Below are 24,510 nucleotides of genomic sequence, written 5' to 3'. Positions count from 1 at the left end.
TGCTCCTGGTGAGGAGGAGGGGTCAGTGAGGACACTCTGGAAGAGGGAGGGGCCTTCTGGGACAGGGGTGACGGCGTTTGGCTCTGTTCAGAATGGCTGGGCCGCAGGGTGCAAGTGGGCGAGGCTCGAGGGGTAAATAGGTATTGCATCATGAACAGGGAAGCAGTGGTGCCATCCAAAGGAGTCTATGTTTTGTTCCAAGTGCCCTGGGGAGCCACTGAGGGTTTTAGCAAGTGTGTGACAGAGACCCAATCAGATCTGCATTTTAGAAAATTGGATATGGTGGTATTTTAAAGAATAAAATGGACAGGGATGAAACTAGAAATAAAATGGACAGGGATGAAACTCCTAAATGGACAGGCCAGTTAGGAGCCTGTTGTCACAGTTCATCAGGTGAGAGATAATGGACTGCCTCAACCAGACAGTGGCAGCGGGAACGAAGAAGGAAAGGCTGTGGGACACATCAGGGAAGTGGTATTGACAGGCGTCCCCTACACTTTGGGGGAAGTGTGAGGAAAAGAGAGTGGCCACAGACAACTCCCAAATTTCTAGTGTGGCAACCGGGTGTATGATGTTGTCATTCAATGATATTGGGAACACAGTAAGGGGAGCAAGCCTGGCAGGAGGATAAAGAGTGTGATTTTGGATGTGTCTGTTTGAGCTCCCCAGGGGACACCCAAGTGGATACTGGTGTCCAGTTAGAGGCTGGCCATTGAAGTCCAGAGCTCAAGAGAAAGAGAGAGAGATGTGAGAGTTAGTATATTAGCAGTGGTTGAATCTGTGAGAGAGGATGAGATCAGCCCAAAAGAATGGTTAGAATGAGAGGCAAGAAGGCTGAGGAACCAGAGACCCAAAGAAAAGGAACCCCAAAAGGTAAAAGTATCAGAGAGGTGGGAGATTGATTAGAAAATGCTATCACTGAGTCCAAGAAGAGTGGCATGGACAGCAGTACCAAATGCTTTCTCAGGGGATGTTTCCCAAATATTCATTTACTTCTATGGCCCTTTCTCAGTTTTCCTACAACTTATTTCCAATTGCCTAACGGGCAGCTCCAGGTAGGTTATTTTGTCCCCTCAAACTCAACATGAACAAAGCAGATCTTAATCTTGTTCTTATCCCATCCTTTAACCGTTTTCCTCCCTGTTAGTGCAACCTCCATTATTCCAGGCTCACAAACTACAAGCATTGGAGTCATCTTTGTCTCTTCTGTTTTGACCCCAGTAGCTCTATTCTTGGTTACCATGAATTCTTTCTTTCATGCATCTCTAGATTCTCCTCCCAAGCCCCACCCATTTACTCACTTTTCCCATCATCACTACCCTCTACTTGAAAGTGTTACTTACCTAGATCACACCAACAGCCGCCTTACTCTCTCCTTAGTCCCTGCCCCTTTTTTTTTTTTTAGTCCCTGCCCCTTTTAATATTCCAATCATTTTCAATTTATCCTTCTTAAAGGATTTTTCCAGAGCCACCTTGCAAGCCATATAATTATTCTTTAAGGATGTACCTCATCACCCACCCACCCCCAACCAACATTTCCTCAGCCTGATCAGAAGATATTTTAAAAGGTAAAATCTACTCTTAAAAAGACAAATATTGTGTTACTTGGAACACACGTTTTGTTTTGAGCACTAGAGCACATGTTTAGTTTCTCAAGAATACTGCCTTAAAAAGGACAAAGCAGATGTAGCAATGTAGATTGTCATGTGTTTGTTTTTTCTAAATTTTTTTAAAATTTGAAATTTTATAGATGCACCTCAAATAATTGGTATCATGTGGCATGGCCCTTCCTTGTGGTCTGTTTGCATATGTCACCCTTGTCTGGGACTGAATCTGATTTTCTTTTGCATACTCATGGAATCCATGGATTCCTGCAATCAGCAATTCCCTAAAAGGCTAAACAGGCTATTGAAAAGAACTATGTTACCGTTAGGTTCCAAAGACAATTTAGAAATGAAAGCGAATCTGTTGACAGAAAGTGGCTCAGAAATCAGGCATTTTCTTTTTCTTTTACAGCCGACCTGAAAGTATCAGTTCAGAAGACAGTTCGGAATTCTTTTTAGATGATGATATGGACTATGATCTGGTAACCAGATTATCTTTCTTGATTTAAAAATTGTGTTTGGTGAAAAGTATAAATGCTCATTTCTTCTTTTGAAATTAAAATGTCCTATTCCAAATATTTCACAACTTTCCAGAAGAAAATATGATTTTGATACTGTTCTCCAGTTATATACAGTTCATCTTTGTCATCAGACATTTAATGAAAAATAAATGTCAGGACTTCCCTGGTGGTCCAGTGGTTAAGACTCCATGCTTCCACTGCAGGGGGCATGGGTTCCATCCCTGGTCGGGGAACTAAGATCCCGCATGCTACACGGTGTGGCCAAAAGATAAAAAAAAAAAAAATTAAAAATAAATAAATAAAGGTCTATAAGAAGGTAACAATTTAGGAGATATACATTATCTACAGTCTTCCTATAAAAATAACCACCTTCTGACTGTTTATCATTTTATTGGGGCTTGAGGTATGCTGGGCAGCTGGACTGTGAGATAAATTGACCTTCAACAAAACAGCCCTGTATGGCTACAACCCTGACTTTGAGCTAATCCCACACTATATACAACCACAGAAACTCAAAACGAATGAAAAACACTTGAAATCACCATCCATGTATTATGTATAACATACCTTATCCAAGTCTTTTTTTCTTAATTGTAGGAAAAACATAATTTACCATCTTAACCATTTTTAAGTGTATGGTACTGTAGTGTTAGCTATAAGCACACTGATGTGTAACAGACCTCTAGAACTTTTTCACCTTGCAAAACTGAAACTATACACCAATTGAACAACTCCCCTATGCCCACTCCCTCTAGCAACCACGTTCTACTTTACATTTCTAAGAGTTTGATTACTTTATATACCTCGTAAAAGTGGAATCATGCAGTATTTGTCTTTCATGACTGGCTTATTTCGCTTAGTCTCATGTCCTCATGTCTTCCAGGTTTATCCATATTGTAGCAAATGACAGGATTTCCTTTTTTTTTTAAGGCTGAATGGATATACCACATTTTCTTTACCCATCCATCCGTCTATGGACATTTAGGTTACTTCCACCTCTTGGCTATAGTAAATATGATGAACATGGGTGTGCAAATATTCAAGTCATCTTGCTAATAATTAAATTTACTTAAAGTAATATAAACTTATACTTAAAATTTTGGAAAATAGAAAATCATTAAAATGTGGGGAGAAAATGACCTCCACTTAGCCTCCTGTCTTTCTCGTTCTTCTGTTCCTCTCCCCTTACCTTTCTGTAGACCTGCCTTTTCCCTGTTTCCTGCCCTTGCCTCCTCCTCTGCTCCATCCCTTCTTCCTTCTCTTTTCCTCACCCTCTTCCTTTTCCCCTTCCCTAATAACCTTGATCTCCCCCCAACACCCAAAGTGCTCTCTTCCTGAAGGCCAGCTCTCATGTGGAAATAGGCTCCTTTGTCAATCTCTGCCCATGTCTCCCTCATAATCAGAACGGTATTCCTTTACCCCACTGTTTCTTCCCTAGATGTCACATGTACATAGGTAGCATGTTTTTAAGCGAATTATATTCTTCATTATTGATTGATTAGGAGCCAGAACTTTATTTCAAAGAACCCGAAGAGTTACTTCAGGTCCTCACAGAGCTGGAAGAGCAGAATCTTACTTTGGTACAATACTCCCAAGATGTAGATGAAAATCTTAAAGATGTAAATAAAAAAGAAAAACTTATACAGGATAAAATGTAAGTCATTAAAAACGAGTAGACTTATTCTATTAACCGATTTCTAACCAGAGATAAAGTCCAACTCATTTATGTATGGCCCTTCCTTGTGGTCTCTCTGGATTTAGGATGGGATTTTTGTTAATAATAGTTTACACTGAAGAGTGGAAAAGGTAGAAGTTATATTTACACAGAATAGACTGGCTTTAGTTTAATTTTAGTCCCTACTTTTCACTTGTCAAAATATTTTCCTAGCTAGCAATAATAAGAGACAATTTAAAAGATTAAAAAGAATTGAAATGTCACCTACTGCCTTAATTTTTGTTCAATACAGTTTTATGCTATCATCTGGCTAATCAATTCATGCTTTGGATAATGCTAATAAATGCCTTTTACTTGGCTGTGACTCTCAGCAAAAGTTTTTTTTGTGTGTGACTTAAATATATCATTTTATAATGTACATATTGATATATCAGGGCTACTATAAAAAAGGATTTCTGTTGGGAAGGAGGCTGGATTTGATGACTCACAAAATTCCTTTCTACTCTAAAATTTTATATGATTACAATTTTGGAAAATAGCTTCAAGTTGCAGAGAATAGACCTTTATATCTACTCTACACTAAAAATGTGTAGAACCTTTTTTGGGAAGAGTCTTCTGGATCAGAAGACAGCAGTCATTTTAAATAGTTAAGTCAAACTACATTGAACTTTGGAACATATTAACTTGTTCATAAGTTAAGAACCTAAAACCATAATCTCATAATCACCCAGTAGACTACTGTATCCTTTTAATCCTTGTCTCCTCTCTCCCAGTCCTCAGTGTATGGGGCCCCCGCCCTGACAATATGATTTGAGGGGATGGGGTGGGTATGGTTGGGCAGGAAAAGGGGATCTATATCAGAATCTCTAAGTGAGTAGTCAGGAGTCTGTACTTTACCCAGTGGCTCCTCAGATATTCTGATTATCAGCCAGGTTTGAGAACGCTGACATACTAGGTCACACAGCTTGGGCTCCTGATACCTCAGCTCTGCTGCTTTCTATTTGGGGGACTCGGGGGAACCACAGAAGTGGGGGTGGGGTGAGAAAAATGCTTCCTGATGGAAGTTAAAAAGCATCTGTGCATTTATTTTTCTCACTTTAACCTGAAAAGTTGCATGTACTTTGTCAATGTCTTAAAATATAAACTTGTATTTGGCTTGCTAGACATAGGATGTTGACACATGATCTGGAGGGAGTGCTGAAGCTCCTGACTGATGGCTTATTTCACTAAACCACAAATTACAGACAAGGGTCTCTTTCTTCTTTTGCAATAGAAATACCAACATAGAGTTTCTTTTGGAACACAAGGAAATGCTTAAGGTTAACTGTGTAAGAGAAGAGGAAAAAGCAGCAGAACTGGAATTAAGGTCCCGGCTATTTAGTTTTGGAGAATGTAATTCAGATGCTCAGGTAATCATTCTTTGCCTGTAGTAATTTTATTTTGGCTCATGATATTAATAATCTGCATTCCCTGTGTATTAAGCATTGGAATAGGGGAATTAAAGCAAACCACAAGTCCCAGGTTGATGATGGAGCCCAGAAAGCAGCTTGGAAATAATTACCTTGTCAATATGTAATAGCTAATTTCACAGTAGATAGAAAGCATTTAAATTGGCATTGGAGTTCTCTTAAAATGTTACAAAGTATGATGCTGAGATTTCCCCGCCTATAAATAATTTCTTTTAGTCAGTATACATATTACCATACATATGAAGTATTTCACTACCTGTGATCATTTTGGTATTAATTTGAGGGGCAAATAATTAACAGAGGAATCACTGAATCAGCACTGAAAGGAATTATCTTCCCAACAGTGAGCTTGTAATAGATTGTGGCCTCTTTCGGGTCTGCATAGATCCACGTGTGCTTATCTGTTTGCGTGCTGGTTTCTCCCAGCTCCATGCAAACCCCAGGGTAGGGGTTGTCTTACCCTATCTAGTCAGCTAAGTTTAGTGTCCTCATAAAGTAAGTGCTCAATAAATGTTTGTTGAATGAATGATTAGGTTAGTTTTAAGACCCATAACAAACTCCAGCTAACATTGGTTTTCTTGTAAAAATCTCAAATGAATAAAATTCAAAACTCATATGTGAGACTAATATCACAATTATAGTTATGAACTTGATTTTCAAACACAGGTAGATTTAAGGGGACTCTGTCAGAAGATGACTATGCTCCCCTGCCCATAGGTGGGCAGGGTTATAAAAGACAAAGCTGTTTATGGCTCCTTCACAGCCCACATTTCCTAGGGTGGCATAACACCCGGAGGTAGGAGGGGATAGGACTGTGCACTGCCAGAGCAGGAAGTGTGATGACAGCCACCTCTCAGTTCTTCAATGCTGGGGTTTTTTTTAAACCTTTTTTTAAATTGTGGTAAAATATACACAACATAAAATTTACAAGTTAACCATTTTAAGCGTACAATTCAGTGGCATTAAGTATATTTGCACTATTGCATAAGCATCACCATTATCTATTTACAGAATTTTTCATCATCCCAAACAGAAACTCTGTACCCATGAAATAATAATTCCCCATTCCCCCACCTTCCAGCTTCTGGTAACCTCTGTTCTACTTTCTGTCTCTATAAAGTTGCCTCATATATATGGAAGCATACAGTATCTGGACTTCTGTTTATGGCTTATTTCACTTAGCATGTTTTCAAGGTTCATCCATGTTGTAGCATGCATCAGAATTTCATTCCTTTTTACAGCCAAATAATATTCTGCTGTATTTTTATACCACAGTTTGTCTATCCATTCATCTGTTGACAGACACTTGGGTTGTTTCCACCCTTCAATTCTGTTTTAAATAATTCTGAAACTGAGTAACATGAAAAATGTCAGGTAAATATCAGTGGTATCTCCCCGTGCCCTCCACCAAGCCCCTTTCATCCAAATTTAGGGTGGCTATGAAAAAAAGTGGCATTTCAATACTCAAACTTTGAAGCAACCAGAGCCCTAAATGGAGAAGATAGAATTGATCTGAAAATTACTTTTTTAAAGACTATGACATTTGGGTCACAAGTGTAATTTTGGCATCCGTGTATTATATACTCTGGGAAAATGGAGCTAATAATTCACAGTGTCTCCCAAAAATGTGAAATGTTGGGGCAGAGAAGCAGAGGCAGAGCAGGACAATTGGCAGGGGAAAGTATTCTTTTCTAAGAATTTTCCAGCTTCCCCACTCCCATTCTTTTCATATGTTGAAATGTGCAAAACATAATCCTTTATGAGTGAATAAGCATAGCTGTGTCTAATTTTAATATTCATAAATTATCATAGGTATTTTGGAGCTATGAGTATTTTATTCTTTCAAAATTTCCACACTCTTAACTGTACTTAATCCCCTAAAAACATTTTTCCTTGATTCAATATTTTACTTTTAAAATAAAATTTTAAACTCAACTATAATGTAATACTGAAAAGTGCACAGATCCTAAGTTTATCTCTCAAGGAATTTCCTCAAGGTGAACACACCATTACCACCCCCGGAAGCCTCCCGCATGCCCCGTTCCAGTCTCTGCCATACACCCAAGATGACCACTATCTTTACTTCTCTCACCATCGATTAGCTTTCATGTTTTTGAACTTTATATAAATGGAATCATGTAATATGTCTGGCTTGTCTGGTTTCTTCCTCTCAACATTATGTTTGTGAGATTCATACATGTTGTTTTGTGCAGTTGTTTATCGAACATGAAATGGAATGTAAGCTATTCCGTTGTTCAATTTGCAGAACGTCCTCATCTCTCGTTTTATCGTTCTTGGGCACAGGGAGCTAATCAAGTTCAATTGCAAAAATTGTTTACAGTCAGCACTCAGCAGAACATAACATGGATTAGAATTACAGAATCCTTGAGTTGGAAAGGACTTTAAAGGTCATCTAGACATCTACCCCCTCGCCTATCCAGTTTTGATACAACTATTTCTCCTAATCATTGCTCTGGTCAGATCACTTCCCATTCACTGCTGAAGGCATCCAGAGTTCGTATCCAGTATTCTGAGCCTTTCACGGTCCTGTCCCGATCCTGTCCCGCTACACAGCAGGAAGCAGCATCTCCTCCCACTTCTTGCAGCCTCTCTTGGCTGCTCCTCCTCCGAGGTGCTCTGGGCTGGGCCCGCCATCTGGTGGCAGCTCCAGGGATGGGACTGATGCTTTACTTCTCTGTCATCTGTAGGCCTGTGCCTTGAGCTCCCTTTTTCCTTGTCCTTCTGCTCTGTTGGGCCAGGCCCTCAATCTCTTTTTCATACATGAGTATTTTCTTTAACCTCATTCCCCAATCCTACTTCTTACACTGTTCTTAACTTGTTATCTTAATAAAATATCTCTACTTGTCTTTTCCTCTCCTGTTTGACAGGCAGAACTTAAAAAGAAAACAAGACATGCTGAAAGGTCGCTGCCCATCCATCTCTAAAGCTCTTTCTAAGTGTTCAAGAGGTTTCCCCACAAAACTTCCATCAACTTACTAATCATTCTCATATTAAAGATGTTTTCTCAGAATATATATTTTTAATGACCCACATTAATTTTTTCCATATCCAAGTACAATATTTTAGCCCCTTGATGAGTTATACTTTTTTCCTTTTATATTTTTCTATACATCTAAAGTTTCTAAAAGGAATGTGTTAATATAAATAGGAATACAATAAATGTTATTTAGAAAGGGAAAGAAAAAAGCTTTATGGCAAATAGGACTTTTGCTTTTTTTTACTTTTTCCTTTAACATTATTTTGTATTTCTCCAAATTTCCTAGAAGAAGCATATTTTAAATATAAATAGGGAATACAGTAAGTGTTACTTTAGAAGAAAAACGGGGGACTTTATGGCAAACAGGACCATCAGAAAGCTTGTTAAACTAGGTGGGACAGACAAGCTGTTTGAAGTAAACTATTGGTAACAGATCTTGACTTGTAATTAAGTGTTGGTGGCTCTGTAATGAGTCTGTGGTTTCAGGAGGGGTCTCCCATGGCTCCTGGAGCTACATCTGTCTTGAGGATTATTTGTCCTTGGCTTTATGGTGATTCTCATCTTCCTGAGGAGAAGCAGGAATGAGGGCAGGATGCTACCTGGAGAACGATTTACTTTGCTCAGTTTATTGAGATCCTTTTATCTGCGAATGCCGGGTACACACTGGAGAGACAGAAAGTTTCCTTATGGTCCCGAAACATGTTACCTACAAGCTCGAGCATCTCTACCAACAGTTAAAACGGCACAGTGGCCAGGTACAGGGATCAGCAAGGTTTGGCCTAAGCCTCTGCTTAGACTGGAGTACTAGAATGGCTTCCCAGTGGAGAGAATGAAAAAACTCCTCAAAAGATTTTATAGGCCAGCTTAGGAATCTGTTTGCTTGTAACTTTTTTTTTCCTTAGAGAATGCATTCATTTAATCAGCAAACATTTATTAAGTGCACAGTTATGTGCAAGGTGCTGCTTTAGATATAAGTGTAAAAATAAGAAATAGCTCCTGCCTTCCAGGTGCTTACAGTCTAGGAGGGGAGATAAGGCATGTATGCAAATAACTATCATACAGGATTATAGTTTTAGCAAATAAGAATAGTAAGGGCAAAAAAGGGAGCTCACACACTGTGCTGCTAGGAAATGCGTTAGAGTGGGGAAAAAAAGGATTTAAAATGTTTATGTAGTGTCTACTTGAATGAGAATGATACAGAAAACATTCAAGCAAAAAGACAATCTGTCCTATTAAGTTATTTTTATACCTAGACTGAAATATTTTTAAAGAAAATAATCCAAGGTGTTACTATAGTAATGATCTGACTATAAATTATAACATAAATTCAATGCTGCATTTTCTCACTGTTCTATGTTGTACTAAAGTTTTTCTTTTAAAAAAGGAAATACTTAGAAGAACATAAAAGCCTTTTTCATTATCATATAGTAAAAGGGAATTTTACGTTTATTGAATGAACAAGAAAATCGTAATGAAATTTTATGTTTTCTGCTCTCCTTTTCTTCTCAACCTCAGGAAAAACTGATAGACTCTCTTAGTAAAAAAATTAATCAAGTATACAAAGTCTGCATTGGAGATGCTGAGGTTGGCAGCCTCAACCCAGTTCAAAAGCTGGTAAAAGTAGAGTCTCGCCTGGTGGAACTGAGTGATCTCATTGAATCCATTCCCAAAGAAACCGTGGAGGCAATTGAGAGGATGAAACAGAAAGAACGACGGCAAAAGTACAGTCACTGTCTTATGATATAAATGTAGTGAAAGACTTAATGAGAAGCTGTTTTTGCTTGGATTCCACACACATTAAGAAGTCTATTATACAGCAAGTCTCTATTATACGCAATATAGAGACACAGTGGAATCAAACCCAGCCCTGCCCTCCTCATGGAGCTATTATTTAGTGTGGAGACACATAACATCCATATTCTTACGAAATAAACATCTCGTTATCAATGGTAAAACGAGCACTGTGAAGGAGAGAGTTCATCAGGGGCAAATGACATAGTTTTGGATGGGCAAGGGGTCCTTCTAGCCTGAAAAAGTGATTTTCAGAGTGAATATTCACTACTTACATGAAAATTTTCAAAGGGCTATAATGTAGAAGGAGAACTATACTTGTGGTGAAGGGCCCAAGACTAGAATTAGGAGCCTTTCATTGGAAAACTACAGGGAGACTCAACCTATGAAGGAATTGTTTGAAAGTTAGAGCCATGTAATGAGGGTTTTCCTCAGTTCCTAACTGCCAACACTTACATACATCACATTTACTCATTAACTCATTTATTCCTCAAGATAATCTCATGAAGATTGCCATCCCTGGAACACATACCACCACCCTCACCTCCACCCCTGCCCAGCCCCCATGTCCCCACATCTTTGCCTAGCTTGGGGCCTTTCCCGGAGAATTCACTGATTTAGAAATTTCCATACCAAGTTAAATAAGGATTTTATGTACATACTACCTTTGAGGCAATGATTATTATAAATATAATATGATCCCTAGTATAATGTAGCATATAGAGAATGCTTATAGGTGGAATAATGTTCTTGTTATAGCAAAAAAACATGTTGGCAGGCATACTAGAACTATGGCTATGAGCATGGGCATTAGAGCTGACCTGCCTGGGTTCAATCCAGGTTCTGCCATTTACAACTTTTGTGACCTCAGGCAGGCCACACAACCTCTCTTAAGTTTCAGTTTCCTTATCTGTAAAATGGCAGTAATAATGGAACTTATCTCACAGGGTTGTTGTGAGGATTAAATTAAATAATCTATGTAAAGCGCTAAAGCATGCTTGGCATATAGTAAGTACTCAAAGAGTAGCCATTAATATTAGATACTTTGTTACTGCTTACATTACTGGGGTGGGGGGGATATGGTTTCCTCCATATAAAAACAAAGTCCAGAATATATTAAGGTGATCCTGATGGGATTTTATTGAATATGAAGCAATTTTTTTAAGAAATCATAAATGAAAATCACTCCTTCCAGAAGATGACCTTTGACTAATTATACTAAGAGCATTTGCATCTTGTAATTACTACTATTTCCAGTAGTGATACATGAACCTAATTCCAATTACTTATCATTCTTATCAAAAGGAGAATTTTACTGGATTTTTCCCATGGTTTGGAGGCACCTAACATAACACCTAATTTTGCATAAAAAATGTTCAGTGAATGTTACATTGATAATTATATACATCCATACAAAAGCTATCACTTGTCCAGTGGTTATTCTGTACCAGGCATTGGACTAGACAGTTTGCATAAGTCAGCTCATTTAATTTTATCGTCATAACAACTCTGAAGAGAACGAAGACAAATACTATTTCTTGGCCTTAATTTGAGGATAACATTCAAAAAGATTTACTGGAAAGTATGTTTTTGTGGTTATCCATTGAACTATATACACTTGTGATCTGTGTACTTTTCTCCACATTATACTTCAATAAAAAGGTTTAAAAAGAGGGGGAAATAACTGGAAATTAATTCAAGTGGCTGCCATACGGATTAACTGCGAAGTACCGAACTGTAAATGGAGTGATGAGAAAGCTTTGCTGAGGTGCTTGTTTTAGACCAAGATTTGGATAGATTTTACTTCTTCCAAAATGGTGACATGCGTTTTCTTCCCATTTCAACACAAACAGGATTTGTTGTTGAAATTTCACCTGAATATTCAAAACCCATAGATTTGGGTGAAGATGAAGTATTATTTTCATTTAACCTTAAAGGAAACTTTATAATATTTACATAATTCTTTACCAAATAGTAATGATGTAGGTCTTTTTTACTTTCTGTGATTTATAGTTAGAACAATGTCTTCCCCTCTTGACAGGTTGCGTGAAGAGAAAGTGAAAGAAAAACAAAAACACCAGGAGGAAAGGCTAAAAACTGCTCTGGAAAGAGCAGGAGCACAACCAAAGAAAAAGGTTTGTGTTTTGTTATTAATAGGTTCCACTACATCAATGTGTGAGGGCTTCTGTGGTGCAAAAACAAAATACCTAACTCATCTAATTTATCCAGGTTAAACTTCAGTAAGATTGCTAACAGCTTAAATTGATCTCTCTCTGGTTCCTTGCTACTTTTAGAATGATTCAAATTACTGGTTCTACAGTTCTCCATTAGACTAACTTTTTGGTAAAAGAAACCTCTCCCCTCTCCTCTTTTTCTTTAGCTCCAGGTGCCATGAAACTAGAGAATTAAAAAAATAATAGTAAGTGAATTACATATTACTGGAAGGGTCTTTTAATCCTCACACTGTAAAAATAATGAGACTTATAATTGAAGTTAAAATAATTTACCCAGAGTCACTTCAGATTTAGCAGCAGAATCTGACCAGAAGCCAAGGTTCTTCATATTTCAAGATTACCTGTTCAGTAAGTTTAGAATTGGGCAGTCACAGAGTGCACGTGGTCTATGACTCCCCCTAGGTGTGAAGAGCCTTTTGTTTCTATATGCCACTCTCCCTCCTCTGAGCTAGAGTCTGAAGTATGTTCCAGGAAGGCAATCTCATAGTTAACTGCAAAGCTAATATGGACATTGATTCTCACCATAGTCACAGCTAACCTATAGTGAATGCTTCTGTGCCTCATAACCAGCCTTTGAGGTAAGTACTTAAAGTTCTGAAGTATGGTAGCTGTTAATATGTACTATGTCAAGAAGTGATGATTAATTTTATTTAAATAAGCATTTCATCTTTAAAAGGGTCTGTACTTATCTAGTTCAACTCTGCTTCTCTTGAGAAGTTCAACTCTAACTTCTCTTCTTCTAAGAGAGAATTAACCATTCATCACCCTGCTACATGTATATACTGTTACTTACTAAACTCACCAAATTAAAGTGATTATTTTTTAATATATCCATCTTTCCTTTTAGACCATGAATGAGTTTTATGACCTTTGTATCCCCAATGCCTGGCACATAGTGGACACTCAATAAATGCTTACTGAATTAACAGACTAAAAATGAGAATGAAAACTAAATCTGGAAGAAAATTGGAGAAAGAATGTTGATAAGTCAACAATGTATGAAGACCTCTGAAAGAAGATTTTACTCTTTCAGAGGACATTTAGGACATTTCATCACTGGCAATTTTCCCAGACAGAAATTAATAACAAAGGTTATCAAAGGAGATCATCACCAGTGAGGGGAAAAATATGACATTAGGAAAGGAATTCAAGGATTCCAGTCGTCTAAGGATATTTTTGTTGTTATAATGAGGGGAGGACTGCTAGTGCTATTTAGTTCTCTGGAGTCAGGAATGTCAAACATTCTGCAATGCAGGGGACAGTCACACACAGGGTTGGTGCCCCTTTTGAGGCACAATGGAAATGTCCCATCAAATTTCATGTCTAACAGAACAGTTTTCTTATACATTTAATTTATACAAATTCAGATATAAAGGCAAAACAAAAAATAAATAAATGAATAAGGAGAAGGGGGAGAAAAGACTCAAAGAGAAAGATTAGTATGATATACTTGAGTATATGCTCCAGAGAGAATAAATAGGTATGAACTGGGGTATTCCTAAGCCTCTCCTGGTGGGACCAAGAGCCAACAGGATTTCTCGTGCCTAAGAAAATAGTACATGGTTTTCTCAAGGTTTTGTTTAACAGGAATTTTTTTTTTTTTTTTTTTTTGCGGTACGCGGGCCTCTCACCGCTGCGGCCTCTCCCGCCGGGGAGCACAGGCTCCGGACGCGCAGGCCCAGCGGCCATGGCCCACGGGCCCAGCCGCTCCGCGGCACGCGGGACCCTCCCAGACCGGGGCACGAACCCGCGCTCCCCGCATCGGCAGGCGGACCCTCAACCACTGCGCCACCAGGGAAGCCCTAACAGGATTTTTAAATACCAGTCAGCTGTTGCTTAGCAGAGGAAAGTGGTCTCTTTGAACCAATGGAGTAGAAATTAGCTATGGCAGTTACTGAGAAATGAAGTGTTGGCCTCAAACATGGAGTTTCTCTAAGCTTAGCATACCTGAAACACAAGCTATCTGATGACTTTATCTAAATCCTCCCACTTGCCCATAAAACCTAACTGCCCTGTCTTCTGCATACCATGGTGCTCCATTCGTTACTTAACTTTGCCTGCATTTGGACATCCATTAGGTTATCAATCCCTTTGTAATTGAGATTATTATTTACTATTTTAAACTATATTATTCTTCAGAAAAATCAAGTTAATATTAGTATTTTAGTTACACTTCAATAGAAAATGGTTATATGAAAATATTAACTACTTTTTCTTTTGTTTCAGCTGGGAAGACAACTTATGTACCGCTCAAAACCTCCATCTGCTAACAAACGTGAACTACTTTTAGTCAAGGATACAAGAACAAAATCACTGGAGGAAGAATATTTTTTCACTTGAATAGGAGCAGTAAGACATTTATAACCAGAATGCTTTAGGCATATTTTGCAGATTTTTGCTTTTCAGTAATGGCAATATTCTGCCCCACACACAGGCCTAACCAATTTCAGGAAGACAGGTCCTTACTCTAAAAGGCTCTTAGGATTGGAAATGGGAGTTATTTTCTTTTGTTGAAGACCTTTATTATCCACATCCTAACCATTATTCCATATAGCTAAACATTTATACTTTCTGTTGTCCCAGGTGGGGATACACATCCAAAGTGACCTTACTGATGTAACTGTATGGTGAATGACCATTTAAGTGCAATAATGGCATTCTGACAACCTAAGACTTTAAATAATCTTTTTTTTTTTCAACCAGTGCACAGGAAAGTTCACAGTGTCAATTTTATCACTGTGGAGTATACATTTTAACAATGTGCAACTCTAAAATACTGATTTGAGGAGTTTAAAACTTAAATGAAAACTACTAGATTATGTTCTCATGAGAACATAATGAGACATAACCAACCATGAGACTGATTTTTAATTCACATTAAGGGGTTCTGTTCAGAAAACTTAATTCTCTTAAGTGAACAAACAGTATGTCTTCAGCCTACATGTCAGTTCACAATTTCTGTTGTGTTCTATACTCAAAACCATCTTAATTTTCAGGTGACGTTTCAATTTTAGCTGTAATGTGCATATCATTTAGCTCACGTTGATATAGAATTAACATGTAATTTATTGACTAGTAAGTAAAAGTCTATATTAACTCTAATAAAATATTTAACTTTATATGTGTCAAAAGTGGCTCAAAAATAACTCTAAAAGAAACAGTTGCTTTTAAAAGGTCTCAGTTAATATACAATTACAAGGGATAAAATTGACTTTCATAAACATTTATAGAGCATATAAATAAATTTCCCTTATAGAAAAAAAATACAGCATTGGGCTTACATGAAAACCAACTTGAATAAAGTTGGGTGGCTTTTAAAGCATTAGTTCTGTGAATAATTTTTCAACTGTTTCAACATTTGAGCTCTGCATGTAAATATCTGAATATGAATAGCTCACAGTCAAGTTGAAAAACAAACAAATCTTTATTGTCTACAAATATATATAAAAAAAATTCCCCCCGAAAGATGCTATTCTCTCATTTCCCCATCTTCTTCTTCTTCTTCAACACCCCTGATATAAAGGACATTATTACACCTGTAAACAGAAAAACAGTCCATTTTGTTGTTCCAACAAGAAACCATATAAGATCTGAATTACTACGTTTATTAGATTTTTTCATTACAAAAATATTAATGCTAAAATTACAATACATCATTTCTTTCTCTTTTAAAAAAAATTTTACCTTTGGTTTGTTAAAGAGCACATGACACTCATTTTTATACCATGCAGTTGTTACAAAATGGTATCTTTATGATCTTCCAAAGGGAATAATGACTAGAATTTGGAGATGTGAAGCTAGTTCTAGAAAATAAGTGTAATACGAATCCCTAATAGCAGCCAGACCCACCTAAAATTCAAAACCAAGCTCTTGCAACTAAAACCACTGAAAAAGGTACAGTTAAGAGCTAGAAAGTTTAATATCAACACTAGAAAAACCTTAAGAATGAACAACTCCCAAATATTTAAATCTGCTTTGACAAGTTTAACAATTTCAAGAATCTTGAAGTCTAGTTGTAGAATGTTATGTTAAAATTAATAGTGATTAAAAAAAAGTAATTCTGAGATTGGGGCACTAATAGTTTATTTAAACAGGTATTTTTACTGCTCACCAGTAACTCCTTATATAAACTACTGATGTTTTGTTACCTTATTAAAACTTCACCCAGATGTCCAGATAATGCTCCATCTATGTATTCTTCTGTGTTTGCAAGCTTTAAATAAAAAGAAAATATATTAGTATAATCACACAAGAGGAAAATAGTATTATACACCTAATATTGGTGAGAGAACTTATTAACAGAGAACTTTCGGTACCAATGACTCACATTTACCTACAATAATTAGAAGATTAGTTTTCTATTACTACTGTAGTACTTTTTGGTTTCATATGAACATTCAGTAAAGTTAACATTGATGGATGTAGAACTGATATATAATAAAGCTCGTTTCAACACAATTTTTTAAATCTCAATAATGTAATATTTCTTTCTATTAAACATTAAAACAACATGTCAAGGAAGACAGTCTCCAATTTATGAATAAGCTGTGAATAATTCAGGTCTAAAGAAACAGACGTTAACTTTTCTCAGAGTAATAGCATTATATCATACTGAGGAACCCAAAGGGTACAAAAGCTATGGCTAAAATACCAAATACTCTTATATTAGTCAACAACCAAACTAAAGAACTGAATAAGAATTTTTAAAAATTATGTGCTAATAAACAGGAAAAAAATAAGTTCTTAAGAGGAGGTTTAATTAAGAGTGACCTTTATAGTTACTTTAGAGAACTCTATTATTTCTAATTTTACATCAAAATGTTTAGCTTTCCTTTTACATAAAGATAATAAACTTTACTTATAATTTAAAAAAATTACAATCAGTGCTACTGGGACTCACAAAAGAAATGAACAAGATAGAAAGGAAACAGGGAAGTTTCCTTCATTAACTAGGCAAGTGGGCAAAGGGAAAGAAAAATAGGTCTTAGAGAGGATATAAGGTAAGGCATTTAAAACATGTTAATGAATTAATAATGCTACTGGATATTATTCCTTCTCCTATAGAGAACAAAAAATAACCTCTTATACTCAGGGGATATGGTTTTGTCTGAAATTGTTGCCAACAATTAGTTTTGTATGCAATAGCTCTCAGAAATAATGTATTAACATCAACTAATTTTTTTTTAAAGTGATTATTTCCGGCAGATGTTCACCACCAACATTTAAACTGGTTTCTAAATTATAATAATGCTCGAAAGGCCTTCTACCACACTTTAAAAAAATTGAACTATAGCTGATTTACAATACTGTGTTAGTTTCAGGTGCTCAGCAAAGTAATTCAGTTACCCCATTTTTCAGATTCTTTTCCATTATAGGTTATTATAAGATATTGAATATAGTTATAGTTCCCTGTTTTATACAGTGGGTCCTTGTTGTTTATCTATTTTATACACAGCAGTGTGTATCTGTTAATCCCAAGCTCCTAATTTATCTCTCCCCCACTCCTTCCCCTTTGGTAACCATAGGTTTGTTTTCTGTCTCCGAGTCTGTTTCTGTTTTATAAATAAGTTCATTTGTATCATTTTTTAGATTTCACATTTAAGTGATATCATATGATATTTGCCATTTTCTGTCTGACTTCCTTCACTTAGTATGATCATCTTTAGGTCCATCCATGTTGCTGCAAATGGCATTACTGCATTCTTTTTATGGCTGAGTAATATTCCATTGTGTGTGTGTGATACATATGTACCACATCTTCTTTATTCACTCATCTGTCAATGGACATTTAGGTTACTTCCATCCATGTCTTGGTTATTATAAACAGTACTGCTATGAACACTGGGGTGCATGTATCTTTTTGAATTAGTGTTTTCTCCAGATATATGCCCAGGAGTGGGACTGCTGGGTCATATGGTAACTCTATTTTTTGTTTGTTTGTTTGTTTTTGTGGTACGCGGGCCTCTCACTGTTGTGGCCTCTCCCATTGCGGAGCACAGGCTCCAGACGCGCAGGCTCAGCGACCATGGCTCACGGGCCCAGCCACTCTGCGGCATGTGGGATCTTCCAGGACCGGGGCACGAACCCGTGTCCCCTGCATCGGCAGGCGTACTCTCAACCACTGCACCACCAGGGAAGCCCACTCTATTTTTTAGTTTTTTTTTTTTTTTTTTTCGGTACGCGGGCCTCTCACTGTTGTGGCCTCTCGCGTTGCGGAGCACAAGCTCTGGACGCGCAGGCCCAGCGGCCGTGGCTCCGGACGCGCAGGCTCAGCGGCCGTGGCTCCGGACGCGCAGGCTCAGCGGCCATGGCTCACGGGCCCAGCCGCTCCGCGGGATGTGGGATCTTCCCAGACCGGGGCACAAACCCGTGTCCCCTGCATCAGCAGGCGGACTCTCAACCACTGCGCCACCAGGGAAGCCCTATTTTTTAGTTTTTTAAGGAACTCCCCCCATACTGTTCTCCATAGTGGCTCCACCAATTTACATTCCCACCAACAGTGTAGGAGGGTTCCCTTTTCTCCACACCCTCTCCAGCATTTATTATTTATAGACTTTTTGATGATGGCCATTCTGACCAGTGTGAGGTGATACCTCATTGTAGTTTTGATTTGTATTTTTCTAATAATTAGTGATGTTGAGCATCTTTTCATGTGACTTTTGGCCATCTGTATGTCTTCTTTGGAGAAATGTCTATTTAGGTCTTCTGCCCATTTTTTGATTGGGTTGTTTGGTTTTGTTTTGTTTTTTTGATATTGAGTTGTATGAGCTGTTTGTATATTATCACATTTTAAATAAAATCCAAAATTCTTACAATTCCTTAAAAGGTCTTCCATGACTACCATTCCAATCTTTCTATCATACTTCCTGTAACTCACTCTGCCCTCACCTTCTTGTGCCTTGAAAAGAAAAAGCATGTTTCTGCCGCAAAGCCTTTGCAACTTGCTGTTCCCTCAGATTGGGATGCTCCTTCCCCAAACACTCTCTTTAGTTGCTCACTCAATTCTGGTCTCTGTTTAAATTTACTTCCTCAGAGAGGCTTTCCCTGGCTATCCTATCTAATACTGTACACTCTTGTCACCCTCTTCCATTTCTGCTTTTTCTCCATAGCATCTATCATTACCTGATACCATATCACATTATATTACCATCTCCCATCACTAAAACACAAACTTCTTGAGGATAGGGACTTTTGTTTTTGTTCACTGGTGTATTCACAGTGCCAGGCACATAGGGGCTCTCAGTAAATATTCACTGAGTGAACAAACTCAAAAGCATCACCAATGCGGTTAGTTACTCAGAGATACATTTCATAACTCTGGCAGGTTCACTAGGAAGCCATATTACTTCTAAAACCAAGTATTTGGTGGGTATTCTTTATCCCTTTCTTTTAATGAGATATAGTTCTTTATAAAATTCTCTTTTAAAGTATACAAGTCAGTGGTTTTTAGTATATTCATAAAGTTATGTAATTATCACCACTATCTAAGTCTGGAACATTTTCAGCACAATGGATATAGTCTTCAAATTTCTCTATGGCCTTGGTAAATGATTCCTGCTTAGGGAATTTTCCAGGCCAAAACCATGCTCTATAAGAACTTTGGGGACCTGAGCATTGTCTGTTCACGTGGTAAACTCTTAAATTAAGGAAAATGTCAGCTTTGGGCCTACAAGTGCTCCTATTAGTACTTTGCCTACCGCACTATCAGTTTGGAATACTTGGGAGTCATGATTGGTTTGACCACCTATCTAGGTACCCTTTAAAGTTCACTCATCAGCCATTAATCAGTCACATAAATACCTGCGCTTCAGGAAAATATAACCTCAAACTCTTTCTTCAAAAACCTGGCTGAAAACTATTGAATTAAACAACAAAAAAACCAAACACCCCAATTTAAAAATGAACAAAGGACATGAACAGGCATTTCTCCAAAGATATGTAAATGACCAATAAGCACATAAAAAGATCTTAACATCACTAATCATTAAGTAAATGCAAATCGAAACAATGAGATACCACTTCACACTCATTAGGATGACTATTAAAAAAAACAACAGAAAATAACAAGTGTTGGTGAGGATGTTAAGAAACTGGATCCCTTGTACATTGTTGGTGGAATGTAAAATGATGCAGCTGCTGTGGAAAACAGTCTGGCACTTCCTCAAAAAATTAAACAAAGAATTACTGTATGATACAGCAATTCCACTTCTGAATATAGACTCAAAAGAAAAAGTAGAGACTCTGATATTTGTACACATATGTTCACTGAACTATTCACAACAGTCAAAAGGTGGAAACAATTCAAATATTCACCAACAGAAGAACGATTAAAATGAGGTAGAGTTGACCCTTGAACAACACAGGTTTGAGATCGCATGAACAAGCTGATGCAGAACCACGGATACGGAAGGCCAAGTATGGACTCAAGCATCTGTGAATTTCAGTATACCAGGCAGGTCCTGGAACCAATCCCCCAAGGATACTGAGGGACCGCTACACACAATGGAATATTTCAACCATAAAAAGGAATGAAATTCTGATACATGCTACAACATGGATGAACCCTGAAAACACCATGCTGAATGAAATAAGCCAGACACACAAGGACAAATATTGTAGGATTCCACTTATATGAGGTTCCTAGAATAAAGACAAAAAGAACAGTGTTTACCAGGAGGCAAAGGGAATGGGGAGTTATTGTTTAATGGGTACAGAGTTTCCCTTCAGGATGATGAAAAAGTTCTTTAAATGGATAATGGTGATGGATGCACAACCATGTGAATGCGGTTAATGCCACTGAGTTGCACACTTGAAAATGGTTAAAGTGGTAAATTTTGTGCTATATATATTTTACCTCAATTAAAAACAAAAAACAAAACGTGGCTGAAACATTTACAGAAGCTAGTTTAATAGACAAGTAGCCAGTTCATCAATTCTTTTGGTCAGTCTGTCTTCTCCCTCAAGAATTGCTTTTATCGGGCTTCCCTGGTGGCACAGTGGTTGAGAGTCCGCCTGCCGATGCAGGGGACACGGGTTCGTGCCCCGGTCCGGGAAGATCCCACATGCCGCGGAGCGGCTGGGCCTGTGAGCCATGGCCGCTGAGCCTGCGCATCTGGAGCCTGTGCTCCGCAACAGGAGAGGCCACAACAGTGAGAGGCCCGCGTACCGCAAAAAAAAAAAAAAAAAAAAAAAAAAAAATTGCTTTTATCAAATTACTTTGATGTTGTACATTTAGCATTCATCAAAAGACTTAAGAATTTCAGTGGAAAAGTTTCTCTCAGAGCTAAGTGCTGGGAAAAGTTTTGCTTTTTCTGCGAACTCTAGTGTATTTGTCTTATGGCATTGTGAATCAAATGTCTGAGCTCTTCTTACTTTTAACCGCTAGGAGTCAAATCTGTGCTTGAATTTTGCTTTAATATGTCTCATACATAGTTATCACAGTTACAACACCCTCCTTGGCCTTGACTTTATTCCTGAATTTTGCTCTGTGTTTGTCAATTAAACTAATTACAACTTTGTAAGTCACACTAAACCTTTGAGGAGTCAGGTGAAGAAAAATAAATACAATTTAATGATCTTTGTAACTCTTCAGCTTACCTGCATGTTCATATAGCCATCTACAGACACCAGGTAGCCTTTGTACTCCATTCCCCACTTAAGCTTCACCATTACTGGCTTTCCTGTTAATCCATTGAGGAAAGGTTTGGGATTGAGGGGCAAACTCTGCACAAAGAACAAAAAAAGAACCCAACTGATTATTTTTCCTTAGTTTGGCTTCCATTACCTACTCTCTTCTCTATCAAATCACCAATACTTTATAGTATCCAAATGAAGCAAAACTCTTGTTTCCCTCTCACATTATTACATAATTTTCACTTTTGTTGAAGAGCATCAGAGAAACTTAAATACCCAGTTAGCCAATTTCACCTTCAATCCATCAAGACTTGTAGAAGTATTCATTGTTCACTTAAGAAACACTGAACACCTAATATGCATCACTCACTGTTCCAAGGCCATAAAGAAACAAAGGGAAAGGCAGAAAAAAGAAAAAAAAAAAGCAGATAACAGTCCCTGTCCTCAGGCCCACAGTGGGAGGGGGGAGGGCCAAAACACATGCAAATAGACAATTATTTTGCAATGTAGTAAGAGGAGATATGCTATGTACAAGGGTACCAAACAATCAAACAATCCAGGTTAAAAGAAAAGGAAGAGTTGCCTGAAATAAGTAATGCCTCTGTTTTAAAGGATGAGAGGTATTTCCAGAGGGAAAAGGGCTGATCTGGTGGGGTGGGGGTGGGGGTACCTATGTAAAAGGAGGGAAGAGTGAATGAACAAGGGATCTCAGGGACACACAAATTAGTTTTGTATGAGGCTACAGGAGGAGGCAGGGACAGATCATGCTCCACGATCTTCAACTGAATTCCAGGAGCTAGGACTGGGTCTTCTTTGACTTTGCAGTGCCTCCTACATATGGGCAATCACTTAATGTTTGTTTATTCAGCTAACCGGTAGTACCCCCAGTGAATTCAGACTTTTCTTCCTTTCCTCATCTGCTCACTCATCGGCCAAAGAAAGAAAACCAATAACCTTGGCTACTAAACCCTCTAGAATAAGCACATTCACAGTGATCTCAAATGGGTCTCCAGTTTTCACTCATCTTTCTCCAACTTATTAGCCACATGGCAAGTATTATTTTTATCATACCATGTCTCTGCTTAAAATGCTTCGATGGCTTCCAACTGCACTTGGAGTGGAACCCAGACCTCCTAAAACGGCCTAAGAGGTCTTGCCCGACCCCATCTCATGACCACTATCCCTGCAGGCGGCTGTGGCTTTCTCAATTCCTCCAGCTAGTCAGGTGTTCCTTCCGGCCTCACAGCCTGTGCTCCTGTTCCCTGAGCTTGAGGTACACACGCTTCCTCCTGCTCTTCACGGGGCTGCATTCCACATCTCTTAGATTTCAGGTTCAATCCCTCCTCCAAGGGATGCCACCTGTAACCACTCTTCTAACGTACCTCGGCGCCCCCTCACAGCACCGTTTGCTCCCTTCTTAGCAGTTAACGTTATTTGAAATTATGTATTTATCGTTGTTTGATTAATGTCTGAGTTAACCTAGAGCAGGGTCCGCATCAGTACTTTTTATCCTATATTCCTAGCACCTAGAACGTTACCTGGCCCTGGCAGGCGGCAGGCGCTCAGTAAAGCTTTGCTAAACGAACAGGAGAATGCTCAAAGCCTGGGCTCTGTATTCCAAAGGGCTGCAGGGCCCCCCAACCTCACGGGACGAAAGCGGATTGTGGAGTGTGATAAGTGGGACGTGAAAAACCGCTGCATTTTTACCCCAGCCCTGTGGCCCCAGGCAGCAAGGACACCTCAGGCTCGGATACAAAACGAAGACGGGGAAGGGGGCAGGGGCACTCCTGGGGAGGGGAGCGCTTCGGAAGGAGGGCGCGCCTCAGACACCCAGAGCAGGGAGAAAGGGGCTGGCCACCCGGCGCGCCGCGCCTCACGCGGATGAATGGGAAACGCGCGAACCAACCACCAGGCCCGGCAAGGCTGGTCACCCGCCCTCTCTCTCTCACGGGACGCTGGCCGCTCTCTTTCTCCTTACCATCGCGACTACTGCTGCAGTACTGGGCAAATGCTGCAGGCTACTCGCCGCCGACCCAGCTGTCGTCCGACCCTCGTGACTGGAGTAGCCACAGCAGGGTCCCCAGCCGCGTAGCTTCCAGAGAAATGGCCGCCAAATAGCAGCGTGACCTTTCACCTCCGACTACCTCTCTTCTGGCTTCTGTGATTGGACGCAAAGAGGTGCGTGCTGATTGGAGGAGGTGGCTGGGCATGTCTCCTGGCAACCAGCTGCGCAGAGTGGGTGCGCGCCTCCATGGCAGTGCGCGGGCCTCTGGGAAACCGGCTGCTCCAAGCCAACGGGAGGATACCTGCGAGGCTGCAAATGCCGTGAGGCGGCTCTGGTTTCTCGTTTGCTCACCTACCTCGAGGGTGCACTGTGTACCCTGTAGAGTGGACGTGATGTCTTGCCAACTTGGCTAGTGGGGGCTTCCTTTGTCCTCGTACACCTGGGAGAACGAATTTGGGGCTCTCGGGTTTCCTCCTCACTTTCCCACAGAATCTGTGCTGGGAGGTCTCCTCTGACACGGTCCCCTTCTCTCTGTTCTGTAATGCTCAATGCTCATGTCAACCCACTTCAGGGGAAGTGG

The 24,510-nt window shown here is 39.0% G+C and overlaps 2 protein-coding genes across 2 annotated transcripts in view; one reads left to right on the top strand and one right to left on the bottom strand.

Moving 5' to 3' along the window:
* The window catches only part of CCDC38 (coiled-coil domain containing 38), a 35,099-nt gene extending 19,521 nt beyond the window's left edge, over positions 1–15,578 (top strand). The window contains exons 7-12 of the mRNA XM_033427533.2: positions 2,017–2,086; positions 3,628–3,779; positions 5,074–5,209; positions 9,783–9,988; positions 12,100–12,193; positions 14,519–15,578. Of these exons, the coding sequence (XP_033283424.2) occupies positions 2,017–2,086; positions 3,628–3,779; positions 5,074–5,209; positions 9,783–9,988; positions 12,100–12,193; positions 14,519–14,632 (772 nt within the window). The 3' untranslated portion in view covers positions 14,633–15,578. The remainder of the gene's footprint in view (positions 1–2,016; positions 2,087–3,627; positions 3,780–5,073; positions 5,210–9,782; positions 9,989–12,099; positions 12,194–14,518) is intronic.
* SNRPF (small nuclear ribonucleoprotein polypeptide F) lies at positions 1,394–24,063 on the bottom strand. Its single transcript, XM_049695041.1, has 4 exons — positions 23,904–24,063; positions 21,890–22,015; positions 16,441–16,505; positions 1,394–2,373 (listed from the first exon to the last, which is right to left on the bottom strand). The coding sequence occupies exons 1-4, from the start codon at positions 23,904–23,906 to the stop codon at positions 2,304–2,306; spliced, it is 264 nt and encodes an 87-aa protein (XP_049550998.1). The 5' UTR covers positions 23,907–24,063; the 3' UTR covers positions 1,394–2,303.
* Positions 24,064–24,510: the final 447 nt, after the last annotated feature.

Source organism: Orcinus orca, chromosome 11 (genome assembly GCF_937001465.1).
Source record: "Orcinus orca chromosome 11, mOrcOrc1.1, whole genome shotgun sequence".
Classification (NCBI taxonomy): Eukaryota; Metazoa; Chordata; class Mammalia; order Artiodactyla; family Delphinidae; genus Orcinus; species Orcinus orca.
This window is presented reverse-complemented; position numbering and strand designations above follow the sequence as displayed.

Excerpts from the sequence above, each read along its gene's own strand:
- SNRPF (XM_049695041.1), bottom strand. Across the intron at positions 16,506-21,889 it reads ATGGCTATATGAACATGCAG|CTTGCAAACACAGAAGAATA; the intron begins GTAAGCTGAAGA and ends TTTTATTTAAAG. Across the intron at positions 2,374-16,440 it reads CTGGGTGAAGTTTTAATAAG|CATGCGGGATCTTAGTTCCC; the intron begins GTAACAAAACAT and ends CACACCGTGTAG.